This window comes from Uloborus diversus, chromosome 8 (assembly GCF_026930045.1).
Source record: "Uloborus diversus isolate 005 chromosome 8, Udiv.v.3.1, whole genome shotgun sequence".
NCBI classification, from domain to species: Eukaryota; Metazoa; Arthropoda; class Arachnida; order Araneae; family Uloboridae; genus Uloborus; species Uloborus diversus.
This window is the reverse complement of record NC_072738.1, coordinates 5,142,552-5,163,055: the sequence shown is the minus strand read 5'-3', so window position 1 is coordinate 5,163,055 and position 20,504 is coordinate 5,142,552. Positions and strand designations below refer to the sequence as shown.

At 33.6% G+C, this 20,504-nt stretch overlaps 1 protein-coding gene across 1 annotated transcript in view; it reads left to right on the top strand.

Annotated features, from left to right (window-relative positions):
* Window positions 1-237: 237 nt before the first annotated feature.
* LOC129227773 (tubby-related protein 4-like) overlaps window positions 238-20,504 on the top strand; it is a 52,278-nt gene continuing 32,011 nt past the window's right edge. Inside the window, exons 1-5 of the mRNA XM_054862380.1 lie at window positions 238-498; window positions 9,392-9,682; window positions 10,965-11,175; window positions 12,383-12,475; window positions 20,166-20,314. Of these exons, the coding sequence (XP_054718355.1) occupies window positions 238-498; window positions 9,392-9,682; window positions 10,965-11,175; window positions 12,383-12,475; window positions 20,166-20,314 (1,005 nt within the window). The remainder of the gene's footprint in view (window positions 499-9,391; window positions 9,683-10,964; window positions 11,176-12,382; window positions 12,476-20,165; window positions 20,315-20,504) is intronic.

Sequence of the window (20,504 nt, the reverse complement as noted above, 5' to 3'; positions counted from 1 at the left end):
ATGTTGTGCCCCGAAGTGTTTTATTTTTAGTTTTATTCTTGTATAAAATGGAATTTCATATGGATATAATGTTTTTCTCTGAATTGTTTATGAGAAGTGAAACTCGCAGTGTCGAGCTGCAAATCGTTATGTGAATTTCATCCCGTTGAAGCGTGTTGCTGCAGGTAGTTAATTTATACCAACAATGACGCGAAAATTGGATTTTAAACTCGAAACTTGATCGTTCTCCTGAGCGATATGCATTTGCATTTCGAGAGGACTAATTCGACAAGAACGGATTGTGCGATCCTAAGCCTGACATGGATGGGAAAAGTGCCGGACGATTTGCCGGACGAGGATGGCTGGAAATTGAACAGGGTCCATTATTATCAGGATGGTTGGCTCGCTACTGGAAACGCAAGAAGCATTGTTGGGGTGACTTTCACATCCTGCCATAATAGGAAGATAGCTGACTTACCTTTAAGATCCAACTATAATCTCAGAGGCCACAGAGCAGAGGTAAGTTTGAAGACCAAATGGACCAATGGAAGACCAGTTTATGGTCTTATTTGGGATGGACTTTCTTGTATTGTATCAAATCAGTTATGGTGTAAATACAAATACAAAAGTGACGAACAGCAACAGGCTCTGGGTCCAGCTAGACTGGTCCTGGTCAATTTACAATCCCCAGTGAAGATCAATGGCCCTCTTAAAACTACCTACTCCCTTGCTCATTACCACCTCTTCCGGTAAACTGTTCCAAGGTTCCACTACCCTGCTAAAATAATAATTTTTCCTAACATCCATGTTAGCCTGAGATTTAAATAGCTTAAAACAATGACCCCTTGTCCTGTTTTCAGTGCTAAACTTCAGCCCCGTAACATCTTTCATTTTAATAAATTTAAACAGCTGAATCATGTCCCCTCGGTCTCTTCTTTGCTCAAGACTGTACATTTTTAGCCTTCTAAGCCTGGAATCATGATCTAAGTGGGAAAGTCCACTTATTAGCCTTGTAGCCCGCCTTTGAACCCTTTCCAATACATTAATGTCTTTCTTAAGATAAGGAGACCAAAACTGAACAGCATACTCCAAATGGGGTCTTACCAAACTTCTATATAAGGGCAGAAGAACTTCTTTAGATTTATTTGAAATAGATCTATTGATAAACCCAAGCATCTTATTGTTTGCCCTCTAGACTCTGAGGACAACAGCATTTAGAGAACGTCCGAGTGTCTAAAGTTGGAATCTAGATATGATGTAAAAAAAGGAGCAAAATTTTGGAAATAATAGTTATTTTTCTAGGAGAGAGAGAGATATAATTTCTCTCCCAACTAAGACCTGAATTAAATGTAAAATTTAATTCTGAACTAATTAACTGAATTTAATGTGAATATGTTCGGACATGATTCTGAATTGTACATATTCAGTCAGGCCTGCTTAACGAAATAGCCAATTGGCCACAAAAAATTATTTTAATTCCATTATCCAGGATCAAAGTGACAAATTACAGCGTTTTTGCCGCATTACGATTTGCGATATCTTTTGAATCAATATTCTACTGAGTCGGCACAACTAAGATAACAGGCAGCCTAGAGCCCAGCTTGGTTGGTCAACTTTAATTTCGAATGAGGGTCAAATATTTTGTCCGTATCAACACTTCCCATTTCAATAAATTTGAACCATTCTAAGAGGTCAGTTTTGATTATTTCTTGTTCGCATCTTTCAGCTGCTGGAATCTTCGAGAAAACTTTGAAGCTACAGGGTGGCGACAGATCAGGGAATTTTGAAAAAATTACAAAAAATCAGGGAAAATTGATTTTATGAAGAAAATTTTTTTTTTTGCCTTTTGCTTTACAAAATTAAGTACTCTAATTCCCTACGCATTTTCCGCCAATTATCTGTTCAAAAAAATAAATAAATAAAATTAATGAGGTGCGATTATACACTGCCGCATATTTGTGCATCTTTTTTTCCTCAATGTCAAAGTATTGAATCTTACTTATTAACTACAGAATGAATTTCCTAAGATTGCTTCTGTGTCTGTTAGGTTGTTTATTTTACCTAGCTTGAAATTTCCTTTTACGCTTTCAATGCTACGTAAAATAAACAACCATACATGCAAAGAGGAAGCCTTCATTAATGCCTTAGCTCCTTTGCCTTTATTCCGTTGTCTCGAAGTAATTAGCGTACTGTAATCACGATTTCAAGAAGAAATCTTTGGTTTTTTGAATTAATACTATAAAAGCTTAAAAGTTATTACTTCTTCGCGTTTTAAATTTAATTGCTAAAATTAAACTTTCAATTCGTTTAGAATACTGCATTTTATACAAACATACAATGGATTTCAAGTAGAGCAAAGAAAGAAAATCATTATTATTGGTAACGTAAATCATGGAAATTTAGTGAACTTAATCAGGGAAAAGTCTGGGAACTTTTTTTCACAGTTCCTGTCGCCACCCTGAGCTAGTTTGCGAGTTCGAGGAACCCCCACGACAGGGGCGGATCTAGAGGGGGGGGGGGGCCATGGCCCCTCCCAAAGCCTTGTGATTGTAGGATTTTTTAAAAAAGAATAAAAAGATCGAAAACATTATGAGAAAAAAAACAAAATTTAACACATGTTTTTTACATTAGAGGAAAATTCAGGCCTTAATTGGGAGAGAAATTATATCTCTCTCTCCTGGAAAAATAACTATTAGAAAAATAACTATTTCCAAAATTTTACTCCTTTTTTTACATCATATCTAGATTCCAACTTTAGACACTTGCACGTTCTCTAAATGCTGTCGTCCTCAGAGTCACCTATTGCTCACGAGACCAAAGAGAGCCTAAATTTGCGTATTTTATGGCTTTAATTTCGAAATTTTTCGGAGGGAGAGCTTACAAATCCTCCATCGCTTAAAAATAGCTTAAAATTAGATGTTTAGACAGGGTTCGTACGCTCCTTACAAACTCCTTATAAACTCCTGCTTTTTAAGAAAAGAAAATAAGGGCCCTTAAAACTCCTGACTTTTGCTATTATCTCCTTACAAACTCCTTATTTTTTTTTATTCTACATGGCCTTAAAGATGTTTTTCTATCGCCAATCTGATAGGAGTGATTAAGTTGTACTTAATTTTACCAAAATTCCGCTATTAATTCGTCTGCTAATACCGGAAATCTGATTTTTTCATTAGACAAATTCTTCCCCACATCCGAATTTTTTTTTTCAAATTTATGACGATTATGTAGATAGTTATTTGTAAAATAACATCTTGTAGATTTGTTAAAGTACCATTCTAAAGTTTTTTTTTTGCTTCTATAAATTCTTTTAGTACCCCCCCCCCCCCCTTGCATTTGAATTTGATACCGAGGCGGCTCACGTCAAAGAGAATGCAGTAAATGCATATTTTACTATAATTTTAATATGTTTGTGCGTTCAATGTTTTGTATGAAAACAATAATAAATAATATTAGAGTTGTACATATTTTTTCTGAAATAAGTTTTTAAAAATACCTCTTTAAACAGGTAACTAGTCCTTAAAAAATAAAATGAACTCCTGCAAAACTCCTTAAAAACTCCTTACTTTTGATTTTCCAAGTTGAGTATGAACCCTGTTAGAGCGTCTAAGGTAAAATATTAAGGAAGGGGGGATTCCAAACACCCTCACTCTCCTTTTAGAATCATTCATTTTAACAATGTTTCTCGATAGTTTGTTCGAAAATTTTGGATGGCCCCTCCCAAAATGATCGGTTAGATCCGCCACTGCCCCACGATATAGGTTAACAGGTCCCTTTTGAGGTTCCTAACTATTATTTTAAGAGAGGTAGACGAAGGGGCCTGTAACAATTCAGTACAATGAGCTCCCAAACCTGTAAATCCATCACTGATCAGACATGATGAACATGTAGGGGAGAGTGTTGTACCTTGGGACAGTTTTCACATTTTAATTTTTTAGGTCAATCATTTGAATAAAATTTAAATCTAAAAGTCACATTAAACTACACCAACATACTTCTATGCAATATATTTTTTAAAATTCAGACAGTTTGAAAATAAAATATTGATACCCATTTAAAGCAATAGTTCCAAGCTGTCCCAAGGTACAACATCCTATTGTACCTTGGAACACATCCTGTTGTACTAAGGGAAAATCTCCATAATTCAGGAAACAGCCATATACTTGAACCAATTTTTCACCAGAAACCAAAAAAATATATTTTTCATGATAGCGAATAAAATCATGAATGATTAATTATGAATGATGAATTATGAATTATTATCTAACGTTAAATTTGTTTAAAAGACTACATAAGATTAGGACATTGTTCCATGTTCCTAAACATATCTTAATCATTAAGAACCATTCCTTGTACCTTAGAACAGGTCATAAGGTAGAAAATGTTTGGCTGTCCCAAAGTACAGTCGTCATATGGTTTAAGATAAACCAAAATGATGGTCAACCTAGACACACTATCAATATTTTCTCAAAAGCAAATTATTTAAAGTACTTTTCTTTAATAACAAAATAAAATTCAGTTGATTAAATTTACAAATACTAAGACAGAAAATGAAATGAAAACAAAGAAAATATTTACTTTGGTGTCATAAAATTTTCTTTCTCTCACAAAATCGTCAATCTTACTCATTTGATGCTGATTTTTACTGTAGCACCGTTTACTAGTGAAGATTACTATTAGAGATTACAAAAACATGGCTACTAAAAATAGGTTCGTAGAAATTAGCTGTGTCCCAAGGTACAAACGGCCCGAGGTACAACGCTCTCGCCTACATCCCTGTTCAGTGCACGAAAAAGGGGGGGGGGGGATTTATATAGAACAACTGCATTTAAATACATTTAATTTTTCTTTTTTCATTTGAAAAGTCATTTAGCGTTACTGACTATAAGTCTTATAATCTAGCGTATAAGTCGACACCCTTACTTTTAGGAGGAAAATCTGGAAAAAATCGAAAACCCTCATATAAGTAGAATTTTTACTTGCTGAAAAAATCGGTAACGTTCTGCTACTAATTTTCAATGTAAACATAATGAAAAGGAGGAAATTGAAATGTAATGAAAATTTTTGTATTAAAAAATGTCTGATTATTATTCTTTTGCACAAAAAGTGTTCTCTTCTGCGATCACGATTTTCGATCACCATTTTCGTAAAAGGTTTGATTTCACGGTTAGGATTTCTGTTACTTGTTGCCATTTTTTGATTAAATATCAATAAAATTCTGTGCTGTAGCAATATTATATTATTTTTAAAAAGATGAGCATGAGTTCGCAACTCTCGGCCGTTTACTGTAGTTATTTAGCCTTTATTTCACAGTCAGACCATGAAGAACTATAGTAGAATGTGTAAGTATTTACTTCTATAGCATCAGCTTTAAAGGGTTGATCTAAAATCGGGAAAATGTTCACGTTTTCGAGTGTTTTCTTTCCCAAGAATTTTTTGGACAGTATTACAAACATTTTTCGAAAATTGGGTTATCATTTTTGAAAATTTTCTCCTGGATGACATTGTTCCCTCAAGTCATCATCTCCAAGTACCAGCGATTGTCTAAAACTGCATTTTTGAGCCATCAGTTATGAAATATTGCTGTGGAAGATCATCAACCCCCACTCGCCCCAGTATTAGAAGTAAGAATTCAAACCCAAAATCTTACACCAGGCATCATTGTGGAACCTTGTGTAAGTTTTTAGGCTTCAAAAATGAAGAACCTAAGTGTCATTTTTAATGAATTAAATGTATGTGTCTACGATTTATTTAAAAAGAGAAGTTAAAATAGAAACTGCTCTGTACACTGCCCATATAGCATGTTTATACAAATACGAAAGTGACGACCAGCAGCAGGTTCTGGGCTCAGCTAGGCTGGTCCTAGTCAATTTACCAGTCCCCAATGAAGAACAATGGCCCTCTTAAAGCTATCCCCCCTCACCCCCGCTCATTATTGCCTCTTCCTGTAAGCTGTTCTAAGTGCCCACGACCCTACTAAAGTAGTAGTTTTTCCTGATTTCCAAGTTAGACTGAGATTTAAATAGCTTAAAACAATGGCCCCTCGTCCTGCTTTCCGTGCAAAAATTTAATCCATTAACATCTTTCATTTTGATGAATTTAAATAACTGAATCATGTCCCCTCCGACTCTCTTTTGCTCCAGGCTATATATTAAGCCTATTAAGTCTGGTATCATAATTTAAATCTGAAAGTCCCCTTACTAATTTAGTTACCCTTCTTTGAACCCTTTCCAATAAAGAAATATTTGTCTTCAAATAAGGCAACCAAAACTGAACAGCATACTCCAAATGAGGTCTTACTAAACTCTTACATAAAGGCAGAAGAACCTTTTTAGATTTGTTAGAAATAGATCTATTGATAAACCCAAGCATTTTGTTGACTTTGTTACTTGCAATGCTGCACTGTTAACTAAAGAAGTCCTGATTTATTAAGATACCCAGATCCATAACATTTTCTGCCTGACTAATGACTGAACCCTGTAAACTATAACTTCTAGCTCATTTCCATGACCTAAGTGTTGCACTTGACATTTCCCTACATTAACTGCCGTACCCCATTTATCTGCTCACTTAGTAATGTGATCTAAATCCTCTTGAAGCTGTTTTACTTGTTCTTATCATTTTCGACAGTCCCCATAACTTTTACATCATTAGCAAAACAGTTCATGCTTCCAGAAATATTTAAAAAGATCCGAGTTAAGTACCATACGAAAGAAAATTTGAAACACTAATGCATTTTAAAATTACTTGAAAAATATCCTTTGATTCAACCAAGGATCTTGATCACAATGAGTTAGGAAAGAAAAGCTTCTATCCTACCCACAAAGCTTAAGGTTTCAAATTTGGCATCAGAGTTGAGAAGCTAGGCGTTAAGTCATAATTTTTGGTTTCAAAATGCAGAATGAGCTCTTATTTTTCACACTATTTATTAATTATTCTGATGTCATTAAAGAGCCTAAAATAATTTTTGGGACTTGTAACTGTGACTAAATTTTTTCTTCAAAGCAACAAGTTGCACAGTAGAATTTCTTAAAATTAAACTTGACTTATGTTTCATAAATTTGCCCTATTTCTGTTTTTGCATTTTTAATCAAGTTGAAACACTTGATTTACTGAAACTTGGGAAAAAGATGGCGATGGGCAGATGGATAGTGAGTTTCAAGTCTTTGCCCCTGTACAAAAAATTGAAAATCCAATGCAGATATAATTTAACATTAATTGCAACTAAGTGGCATGATCACTTTCAAAACTTGAAAATGCTGCTAGATCTCCATTCTTGCTGTAGGTTATATTTTACTTCTGTTTCTGGAAGTGCAATAAATTGCTCTTCCTTGTCCCCAAACCAATAAAATATGACCGTTCCCTTTAGTGGCTTTGGCACATGTCCTCTATCTTACGAAATCTGATCTCATAATTAACTTTTATTTAATTAATGTCATTATGTAATGACAATATCATTAATTAAAACTCCTAATTTTTATGTTTTTCTTACAATTTATACAAATACAAAAGTGACGACCAGCAACAGGCTCTGGGCCCAGCTAGACTGGTCCTAGTCAATTTACAATCCCCAGTGAAGATCAATGGCCCTCTTAAAACTATCTACTCCCTTGCTCATTACCACCTCTTCCGGTAAACTGTTCCAAGGTTCCACTACCCTGCTAAAATAATAATTTTTCCTAACATCCATGTTAGCCTGAGATTTAAATAGCTTAAAACAATGACCCCTTGTCTTGTTTTCAGTGCTAAACTTCAGCCCCGTAACATCTTTCATTTTAATAAATTTAAACAACTGAATCATGTCCCCTCGGTCTCTTCTTTGCTCAAGACTGTACATTTTTAGCCTTCTAAGCCTGGAATTATAGTCTAAGTGACAAAGTCCATTTATTAGCCTTGTAGCTCGCCTTTGAACCCTTTCAATTACATTAATGTCATTCTTAAGATAAGGAGACCAAAACTGAACAAAAGCATATATATATTCTTATAAGCATAAAGAAGATAAACATTTTACTGATGCAAAAAAAAGTGTTAATTTCAAAGTAAAAAAAGTATCACTAATAATAAATTTGCTTCTGCTGGCCCCTGCCAACCAAGAAAATTACCCCATCAAATCATGATCCCTAAAACCGATCCAGATAGGTTGCATAGTTGGTGCTTTAGGTGTAGATCAGAATCACGTACTTGGTAGGTATGATCCGTTTTTGAGGTTAACAACTCTGAACAGGATTGGAATCAAAATTTATATTTTGAAATAAGATAAGATGGGCCATAAGGAATTTCTACCAATAAAAAATGAACATGATAACATCAAAAAAGGTTAATATTAAGAGGCAAATATTTTCTAACAGAAGAGTTGTTGCTGGGTGCAATAGTTCAAGCTTTGCTCAATGTGCTTCACATGAGTAATAGAAAAAAGAAGCACAGGGCCACAGCAGCTTGCTGAATACACCTGGTGCTCATGTACCTAAGAGCAATAGTGTACTCTAAAAATACTATTCAGAACCCCCTCCAATGAGTGAAAAATTGATAATAAATACTCAAGTTGATCTTTTAATGATTATTACTTCAGAACAATTGTTTAAAAAATGGTATAAAAATCGTCTATTGCTAAAAAAAAGTTGATACAATCATACAGGTAGTACTTGATGGCTGGAAAGTTATGAATTAAAGGGAGAAATAATCATCCAGGACTAGAGCAAAGTTCTTTTTTTGGTGCCTTCGTTACCTTTTTAAAGATATTGTGCATTTCTAGACTGCTTAGTCAAGAAACTATATTTTAGTGAAAATATTATATTTCATTGGTAAAATATTTCACAAATTTATCTTTTTCATGAATAAACCCCAAACCTGTGAATTTCGAACAAAATCTGAAGAACCTGCGGTCGAACTCAAGTACTTGGGAGAAAAACCTATGCTCTGACAGCCCTTGGTGAAATTAATAACAAAGCAATCATCTTATCTATTTTATATCTCTTTGTTTGTTTCTGCATTGTACATGCTTTCAGGGGCGGATACAGAAATCCATTTTGGAGGGGGTTGTCATGTTGAAGATTACACCCCCCCCCCCTTGAACGAACCTATGGTTTTGGGTGCGAAAAATTTCTGAACCTGCCGGGGGCTCAATAAAAAGCACCAAATCAGCAAGGAATACGGCACTTAATCGGGGATAAATATGCAATTTAATTTCATAAGCGACAAAATGAGGTAGCAAATATTTACTTTCAAGAATAATTAACGAATTGAAAAGATACTGTAGTCGATTTCATTTTATGCAAAAAGTGTTTGAAAACATTGTGAACGGATACTGTTTTTTAGGGCAGTTTAGGGAGGGTCATTACCTCCATGACCCTCTCTTTGTATCAGTCACTGCATGCTTCATACAGCTGTAATATTCTGTTAAATATTTTTATTACAGATTGTACTAGTAAAGTGGAATGAGCCATATCAGAAACTGGCGTCTTGTGATAATACTGGTACAATATTTGTGTGGATCAAGTATGAAGGCCGATGGTCTATCGAACTGATCAACGATCGTAGCATCCAAGTGACAGACTTCTCTTGGAGCCACGATGGAAGGATGGCCTTGATCTGCTACCAAGATGGCTTTGTCCTGGTTGGCTCTGTGTCTGGTCAGCGGTACTGGTCCTCAATGCTGAACCTGGAGGACAGCATCAGCTGTGGGATATGGTCGCCAGATGATCAACATGTAAGATCATTTCATTGATCCGCAGGTTTTTTTTTTAATAGAAGTATGATGCTAGATACCTTCTTTTTCCAACAAATGCAATAACTTATGTGCTGAAACTATCTATTGCATCATAAAGAACATGGTGGAGTTTTATGATATGTAATTGTAATTAACAGCTCAATTTGGCCAGCATTACGATTTTAAAACTGTATTGAATAAATATGGGTAACGGAAAGTTTGCAAATGAGAGTTCTTGAAAATTGTGCATGTAAGTTAAATTTTTTGACCCAAACATTTCTTTTTTTACTGTACTTAAAGCCCAATTCAGTTTAGGATGCAAGTTTGTGGACTTTTTGCATTTCAATTATAATATTTATTGTTTCATTAATGGATAGCTTATTTAATGTTCAGTTAGTGTCTAAGAAGGATTAATATGATTCTTTTCAGCGATGATAAAATTAGCTATAAATTTATTGGTATGTATTGTTATTTGTATTTAGTCATTTCATGTTTGATAATTGACCACTCTGTCAAGGGTGCCCATATGCAAAATTTTAAAGGGGGGGGGGGCGCTCAAAAATTTTCCTTATGTTTTAGCAAAACATTTTACCAATGGAAACCGATTTCAGTACAGATTAGACATTTTAAAATTTGATATTTTTAATAACTTGCTCATTAATGTCTGTAAAAGATTTTTTTAAACCATTTTTGCAAAGAAAAAAGCTCTAAAAGCAAGGAATTTCTCATTTCAAAAGGGGGGGGGGCTTGCCCCCCTTGCCCCTCTATATGAGCGCCCTTGCACTCTGTTAAATTTCATAGATATAAATGCTGAATTATTTTGTTACCCTCCTAAAAAGTCTTCTATATTTGCTTACCTGTTCTGTTGGTAAGCTTTTCTTTGTGTTATTTGCATTGCATGCTATGTATAAGATTGAAAGTGGATTGATGTAACGTTAATTCAGGAAATGTCTCCCAAAATATATTTTTATATTTAGACTTTGATCATGCCATCTGTATTCACTCTAAAGTCATAAAGTGCAGAAAATTAGTTATTACATTTGAACTTTTGAGTGGCAATGAAAAATAATAAAAATTGTTTGAAAGATTCCAAATTCATTTGGTTGAATTTTACTGACATAATTTTATAAATGTTTTATGTATAATCATAATAAAATAATTAATTGGAAATCCAATAAATGTATCTTGTGGATTTAGTAAACTTTCTTCGAATGATAGCAATGTATTACTTCTAACATAGCTTGTATCTTTTGAATAACTTAGCTCCAATGTTCTGTTATAGGTGATGTTTGGCACATCAAAAGGTCACATTGTTGTCATTGATGTGCATGGAGCCATTGTGGCCCAGGTCAACTTGCAAACCGACTCTCCCATCGCTTCCATGGCATGGTCTTGTGAAAAATTCAAGATGGACGAATCATACGATGATGATCGTCATAGTTTCAGCTACTTCAACAAAGGAGAAAAGAGCTATCCTTCCGTTCCATCTACCTGCAGTGAGTATTTGTTTTACAGTATCCCCTCTCCTTGTTTTCTTTGTTTAAAAATACTGAATTTGCATTGTTTCATCAGGTTTGTACGGAGGCCTTCAATAACAGTAGCTTGTGATGGTTGCATTTGTTAGATTTTGTTAGATGATTTTCATATATTTTAACCACTGAATGCAGAAGGAACTCGTTTTACTTCCTTTTACAAAAAAGGAAGTATTGTATTCGCGAAAAAATTTTCACTCAAAAATCGACCTTAATTTCCATTTTGCTCACTCCTGAATGAATTTGAGTTTTTTTTTCAACTCGACCACACGTGGATAGGTGCCTAAAAATGTATAGACACGCAAAATATCCATTTTGACGATTCCCCAGTTACAACGAGTTTTCTCGTGACGTCTGTGTGTATGTGCGTATGTATGTCGCATAACTCAAGAACTGTATGTCCTAGAAAGGTGAAATTTGGTACGTAGACTCGTAGTGGGGTCTAGTTGTGCACCTCCCCTTTTGGTTGCATTCGGGTGTTTCTATGGCGAGTCTTTTGTCCCTTTTTGGGGGGAAATCATTGTTAATTTCGATGTAAACTCAAGTGGTGTTACAATTTGGCTGATACTTGGCGATATATCACCAATCTTTTGATTGCCAAGCTTTGTCGCCAACTTGGCGACAAATTTGGCGATATTTTAAAAAATTTTGTTTCAATTTGGCCACTGTTGTGATATTTAGAGAGTAAACTATTGAATCACATTAAAATTACCAATAATGGGAAAATGACACACCCACACATGAGGCCCACATCAGCTTGTTTACCATCACTCAAGGATTTTTTACAAACTTTTGTAATTTTAAAAAATTTGCATTTCAAATACTTTGTTTTATTTTGATGTATAAGATTCCAAATGGCTTAACTTGTTTTTTTTTTTTTTTTTTTTTTTTTAAGTTACAGTTGTTAATTTATCAACAGTTATTATTATTTTTTTTAATAATATTGTGCATAAATTTAGGACAGTTTTTGAAACAAGTTTTGCTTCTATATTTATTGGCAATTTTATGTGACCATTTGTTTTACAATCCTACAATTATTTTAAAAGGATATCCCCCATGGTAAAAATATACCTTAATAAACATTACTGTATTTTAGTATTTGCCTACATCTTTGCTTTTATCAATTTTCAAAATTATTTTTCTTTTGCAGATTCTGATACAAAGGCAGCTGTTTTGGCTGTTTGTTATTCCAGTGGTACCATACATCTCATGAAGAGTTATGATGATTTGACACCTACCGTGATTGAAACAAATTTGAAAGGTTTCTGCTTTTTCCTGCTTTTATAATGCATGGATGATACATTTGAATTTTGCATTTTTGCATTTACAACTCGATATTGAATTATAACTTTGTTGAGTATGGAAATAGGCAATGTTAAATAGTTAAAAATAAACTCTAAACTGCAATATGCTAAGATTTGCTTTCTTTGAGGATTATTTGAATTTTGCTGATAAATTGATATGAAAGTAAGAGCATTTGTAAGCTCTTAGGTTTGTTAGAGCAATAAATACGTGTTCTTGTTACAAGTTGACACTGTATTAACTATTTTTTTCATGATTTTTCAGTTTTTACTCTATTAGTTCATAAGTATACCATCTAATTTTGAACTATTCTAATTCATAAGTCTGGTTTCATATTTAAAATACTTATTTCTCGTTTTATGCATGTGTCAGTACTTTTGAGAGTTGATGTTAATGAATTTTGAAATGCTGGTTTAAAGCTGCTGAATTTTTCTCCCTTTAGTAATTGTACCTCCAACGTTTTTTTAAGTCTATAAACGAAAGTTTTAGAAGGACATAAATTTATTTATTTGTTTATTTTTTTTTACTTTTTATTTTAGCAACTAAATCACTTTTAATATTAATTTATTTTAATCAAAAGTGTAATTGCAGTTTGTGTTGGAAGTGTATGAATCGGCCGTCGTTCACAAATCTTTTTGGCCTTAGCTCTGTTGCAGGCAAATTCTGCATTCATTTTTACACTGATTGTGTTTCTATATTTCCCTGTGGTTCAGTTTGTGTTTTATGTCATTAATCAAAAAAAAGCATTTATTGATGATAACTTAATTTTTCATGTCTGTTAGTGCAGAAGTAAATATTGGGATGGGATAAAATTTTACTACTGTACAAAATTTGGTAGTTTTTACATCTTTCGGATTAATTATAACATTTAAATGCTTGAAAGGAAAGAAAGTAAGATAAAAGTCATGAGCTTATTTTGTCATATGCACGAAGCTCTAACATTTCTTCTTTCCAAATACTCAGTTTGTGTAGTATACCTTCATAAACAAAAGTTTTAAATAAGATCAGGGTTGACAAGTATCTTCCAAATCCAAAAAAGCCATGTTAAAAAAACCTGCCGAAAAAAAATGTCCCCCCCCCCCCCCCCCGAGTGGAAGTATTGGAAGAAATTTATTCGTTAAGTTACATTTTGTTTGAGAAAGTAAATATATTTTTGAAAAATAACTTAAGTATATGTTGTCAGATTTATAAACATTAATTACACATGATTAATTAATAATTAAAAGATTTAAAACTTATGTACTTCAGTTTAAACGGCCCACAATGCATACTAATATGTACTGATTTCATAAAAGATATTCTAGATGAAGTTATTGCAATAAAAATCTCAGCTGCAACTAAATGAAATTAAAATTTTCACAGCTAATTTCCAGGTCTTCTAAGCTTTCATTATAAAACTAATTGAAGAAATATTTTTTCTGAAAATTATTTACTAACTGTACCACATATGCTTCATTGGGTTGACTTACATAAGATAAAAGATATTTCAAAAAATTTTTTTAGAACGGTAGTACTTAAAATTAAGCATTTTTATAGAAATGCTGGAATAAATAAATATATGTTCTAATTCAAGAATTAAATTTTTAGTATAATATTATCAATATAATTATGTTACAAAGCTGTATTTTTATAACATTTATTTAGTATTTTTGTTGGGAAAAACTGAAAAATATTTTCTATAAATACCTGTTAGACAAAGTTCATAATGAAAAGCAAAATATTTCCACAAAAATATCTTTTCTCATGTTATGATGGGATCCATCTTCTTTACCTTTGATATTATTCTTCTAAGAATTTATTTATGGGAAGGGCAATTCCATGATAAGGTCAACCAGATGATCAAATTTTTAAAATTAAAATATGTAAACAAATAAGGTGTCATTTTAAAGGTAAAGAGTTGTATATTTTGAAATGCCTGTCTAAAATTTGATCACTTCAGTTATAAATAAGTTACAGCAGGTTAAACCAAGGTCAACATCTTGAGTATTTTCAAACCATATTTGGAAACTCTCGAAGAAATTCTGTTTTTTCCAAAACATTCATGCTATTATTATGAATTGAGATGAATAACCATTTAAAGATACAGAGTGTTGCTAGGGATGTTGCAAAAATGCGTCAAAATATAATTCATTTTGATTTGTAAAAGAATTCCTCTGGGGTACATTAAGTGTTTTACGTCCGACACCAAAATGGGTTAATTATGCTGAGCCAATAATTTTAAAGCTACATACATGTATTTTTGGGTACAAAGTAAGAATTTCAATCTCTTTGATGTAACCTATTTTCATTTTGTAACAAGTGAATATTTTTTACTAAAATCTAAGCGTCGGACGTAAAAAATTTTTTACCTCCGACACTGTTACATTCCTTTAAATGTCATGTTTTCAACTGTGTTTCTCCTTTTTTTGCCTTTAATTTCAAAGTTAAAGTGAAACATGCATAAAAAACAACTTAGTGAATTTATTGTATACACATTTAGAGTTAAAAGGGGTAAGTAGGACCCCTTTTGAGAAAAGGTGTGTTGAATGAACGTAATACAGTTGATTAAGATCAATTTTGACAAATTTGCCAAAACTATAAGTGTAAAAAGAAATTAGAAACACTAAATGACTGCGTCTATGTAAAGTTGGCTCAGGAAGAACCATTATCGACATTCAACCCATATAAATCTTGATGGTTTTCTTTCATGTAAGTTTCACAAATAACTAATCACCAGCTTTTGTAGCCGAACTATCAATTCCTACTAAGTCATCATAGTTGTCTTGTATTTCAGTAATACAAATATTTCATCAAAGTTGCTTTTGATTTTTAAATCCTCACTGTTAGGGGGGGGGGGGGGACTACTTACCCCATAGTGTGGGGACGTCTTATAGCAAAATTTTACGAGGTAAGTTGGACCCCCTCCTCTAAAACAGTTTTTAATAATATTTTACGCAAAAATTCTGACTGCAGTATGCACTTTAAGTTAAACTGTACATGAACGTTTAATGATCATAAAAAAATAAATGCTGACCGGGAAACACTTCTTTGAAAAATGCTGCTTAAACTCGCCAAAAAATATTGTTCAGATTTATTTTTTTTTGACTAAGTTCTCTGACCTAAAAAAAATTCCACTTAACCCAAATATATGCAAAACTAATCACTATGATGAACCATGACATGATCAGTGTAAAAGAGTATAAAAACCATATGGATATTTCAGTTTTTGGGGGGTGACCCACTTACCCCAGTGTCCCACTTCCCCCAATCAACCCTACTTTTGAATTTACTTGGTAAATTTTGTTTCAGTATATGTAACCTATAATTTACATATCTATAACTGTAATCATTGTTATGTATTTACATTTAAGAGCAATCGTTTACGTCTAATATGAACAATTTACGTCCGACACCGAAAATTTGCGTCCAACACCAAGCTAAAAATATTTTTTTAAATAATTTTATTCCTTATAATATCATTTGAAAACTGTAATATATGCATCAATCATAAGTGTACTTTAGAATTATGCTGTTTTTAAAATTAAAATGTAAGCCAATTCACAGACTTTTAATCATTTTTAAGTGAACCACCAATTTTACTATCTTTGTGTTTACGTCCGACACCAACTCTTTAAATTTTTTAAATTTATACTTTAGGGATCTATTTTGGAAAACTAACATGATTTTTTATTCAGTGGGATGTAGTCAGTATCTTGTAAATAAATTTGATCATTTTGGAACAGTTTATGTTTGGTAAATGGAATTAAAACTGAGAAATATTTCTTCATTTTTTTACGTCTGACACCATGGAATTGCCCGGAAGGTAATATATTTAAGCATTTAACAACTATTTTGTTGTAAGTTACCGCCCTAAAGCCAGGGCTAAGGCAGAAATACTTAAAATACACCGCCAGCTCAGTTATTCCATTCAAAGACTGCAGTTTCGTGCTTTTTAGCACTCATCAGCCCGCAATAGGAATCACATGAGCTGGAGGCGAAAAACCTCATAAGGGAGCCAAGAGAGCCAAACAAACTGGTGGCTCTCGTATTCTGTGCTAATGATGAGTGCTAAAAGGCAGGAAACTGCTACAGAGGCTGCTACAGAAGCTAAAAGGCAGGAAACTGCCTTTTAGCACTATAAGGCTAAATAGGAATAACTGAGCTGGCAGTGTATTTTAAGTATTTCTGCCTTAGCCCTGACTTTAGGGCGGTAACTTACTACAAAATACCATGCTTTGCCATCAATCTTTCAGTTGAACTGCACCATTGCTGCAATCGCTCATCTGGTTTGCTAATCCTGCATTAGCTACCAGTTTGTTTGGCTCTCTTGGCTCCCTTATGAGGTTTTTCGCCTCCAGCTCATGTGATTCCTATTCCGTGCTGATGAGTGCTAAAAAGCACGAAACTGCAGTCCTCGGATGGAATAACTGAGCTGGCGGTGTATTTTAAGCATTTAACAACTGTTTTGTTCTACGCAGGATTCATCCAATTCCTTCTATTCCTTAGTTTTTTTTTGTTTTGTTTTAGTTTTTTCTATTTCTTTCAATTACATCCACTGTCCCAAAAGAAACCCAACCCTGTTTAATATTTAGAAAGTACAGTGAAACCTCTCTGAGCGGCCACCCCTCTTAACAGCCAAATTTTTGTGGCACAGATGCCCATAGACTTAAAAGACACTCCTAGAAACACCACCCAACACTTCTGAATGGCCGTCGAATGGATACATACATCCCAATTTTTCAGGAAAATTTATTCACTTTCTGTTTCTAATCTACAGCCATTCAGTTTAAAGAGACTTACAGCAAATAAGGCCTTCAGTTCAAAAGTCTTACTTGTGCTAATTTCATTAGTTGGTCGGTGTGTATGTGGTATCTGAGTTGCAAACAACACTGTGGAAGATAATTTTTATGAATCTCGACAACGTGTTGAAATTTTGAGCAATATGGGCACGGAAAATCTGCGAGAGAATTAATGGAGTACCATTTTGAATTTTTATCAGCACGGAACAGCAATGAAGTGCTTTGATAATTACAGTGCCAGTTGAGAGAAACGTCTTCTGGTCAACAAGTCAGCAAAAAACAGCGTTTTTATTCAAATCTAATATTAATTTGGAATTGGTTTAAATCAACTTATCAGTTGCTGTATGGATCATTAAAGTGTTTTGAACAACAACATTTTTATGCCTTTCAGGCACTAATTCGGCCTTTTACGATCAATTTACTGACACGTTTTGTAATCAACAAGCTCAACTTTCAACTGAAGTGGTTTTGGGGATAATAGATAAAGTCATCAAACATTCAGATGCAATGACTAATAAATTGGCTAGAGATATGCATTTGAATTGAAAAACAAATTAAAAAACAACTTTTGGAGCAAAGTAAAAACTTAAGTCGCAAATTGTATCCTTTATCCGAAAAATGTTCACAATAATTACAAATTAAGCTAATTCCCATTTAGAAAGGTCTCAAACTTCATTTTATGTGTTTGACTTGCTTATATTATGTACTAGTGGTACCCGCACGGCTTTGCCCGTATTAGAAAATTAAAAGGTCTTTTGGCTCGCCTGTACATTTACAAATAACGTATGGTGAATTTCTCGCCAATTGCCTTGTCCATGTTATGGTTCCACGTTATGATAACTTGGTAATTTACTCATCCATCTTATGATAATTTTGCTCGGGAAAATGTTCTTAAAATTGGAATAAAAAAAGAACAAAATCAAATTTTCGAAAAATTGCTTTGAGGTGCACACCCCTATGCTACAAACCAATTTTGTGCCAAATTTCATGAAAATTGGCCGAACGGTCTAGGCGCTATGCGCGTCACAGAGATCCAGACAGAGAGACTTTCAGCTTTATTGTTAGTAAAGATTGAGTTTAACTCAACACCGGTTTTATTAGAGTAATTTCAACGTTTGATTGCAGGATACTTACATAGCATTTACCACCTCTATCAGCTTTTTGGTTGATATACTAACAGCTATCTAATGAAGTTAAAACAAGCAAGTCCTCATATTTCCTGCAACTGATCTGGAAAATTTACTTGATTTTGATTCTGAAATACTGAATTATCAATGACTAGTAGTACCTGCACGGCTTTGCCCGTAGTAGAAAATTAAAAAGGTAATTTGGTTCGTCTATATATTTATAAATAATGGATGATGGATTTCTCGCCAATTGGCTATGTTCATTCGCTCATCCATTCCACGTCATGATAATTTCGTAATTTACTCGTCCATCTCATAATAATTTTGCTCCGGAAAATGTTCTTACAACTGAAATAGAAAAGGAACAAAATCAAATTTTTGAAAAATCGTTTCGAGGTGCACACCCCCATGCTACAAACTAACTTTGTGCCGAATTTCATGAAAATGGGCCGAACGGTCTAGGCACTATGCGCGTCACAGAGATCCAGACATCTAGACATCCTGACAGAAAGACTTTGAACTTTATTATTAGTAAAGATTATAAAACTTATATTGTGGACGGACATATATTGTAACGGAAACCCTTCAAAGCGGCCAACCCCTCTGAAGGGCCGAAATTTTAGGGAACGGAGGTATGGCCGCTCATAGAGGTTTTACTGTAATTAAAAAAAATCTTAGGATTCTTAGTTCACACAAAAATAATGAAATGTGCATCTGGTGCTTCCTATCAGAATTAAATAAGTAATACCTCCTTTAAGGGACACCTCCAAATAAGGGACACCTCTATTTAAGGGACATTTTTTTCTGGTCCCAGTCCCTTTGAATTGGGACCTCCATGTATTTGCCTCTAAATAAGGGACACTCTATTTAAGGGACATTTTTTTCTGGTCCCAGTCCCTTTGAATTGGGACCTCCATGTATTTGCCTCTAAATAAGGGACACTCTATTTAAGGGACATTTTTTTCTGGTCCCAGTCCCTTTGAATTGGGACCTCCATGTATTTGCCTCTAAATAAGGGACACTCTATTTAAGGGACAGTTACAGAGAAAGCTTACAAAAATTAATGTATAAATGCATATAAAATATTGAATTTACTGGAATTAAGAACGTAAAATTCAATTGGTGGAAGTTTTACATTTATGTGTACTGGTATGATGTATTGTAAAATTCTTGCCAAAATTTACAGGCATGTTTTTCCCTCTCAGCAATTTATTCAAGTAGGCCAACAGCCGATGGATAGTCAATGGCTCTTGAATAGCTTTGTGTAAAAACTTGAAATGTGAACTCTGATTGAAAATTATATTGTATTGACTTTTAAATTCCATGGAGTCGAACAAGTTCATGTAAGGAATTATTTCAAAATAATTCATGTATGTTACAAAAATTTTCCATTATCAAATTTTTATTATTAAAAGAATAAATTTTGAAATTTGGATAATTTTGAATTTTATTCAAAGGAAATAAATCATTTTTAGCGTTTTATATTAAATGTTAATAGTTCATGTTTATTACGAAATTATACTGAGTTAATATCTACTGCACGTATCATTTCTTATACCTCCGAAGAAGGGACACCTCTATTTAAGGGTCCCTTATTGAGAGGTTCTACTATAGAGGTTTCATGATAAAAGGTCTCCGGTTGAGAAAAGTGAAATGAAGCTGTGCACCTTGTAGTATTTTGTTAGAGACTTTATTTTGCCGTTATATTTTTGTGATGTTAATACTGTTTTCTTACTGATTTCAGGAATCAAAATGGAGTGGGCTAACAGTGGAGAGCTTTTGGCAGTTGCCGGAATGTCCGTTGATTCCACTGGAGGGAATTTCGTCAATATGTTGCACTTTTATAATGATAGTGGTGTTCTACGTTTCCTCATTCCAATACCGTGTACCCAAGTATGTAAAATTCTTTTACAGTGTTAGTATTTGTTTCAACTTTTATTTTAAAGATTTTGAAGGGTTGATTTTAAAGGGTGCAATTGTTTTTAAAACTAAGAGACACCACCATTCATAAATGTAGGCATTATTAACTTTTTGCTGTGATAAGATTTTTTTAAAGATTTATTAAATGTTTCAATACATTGCT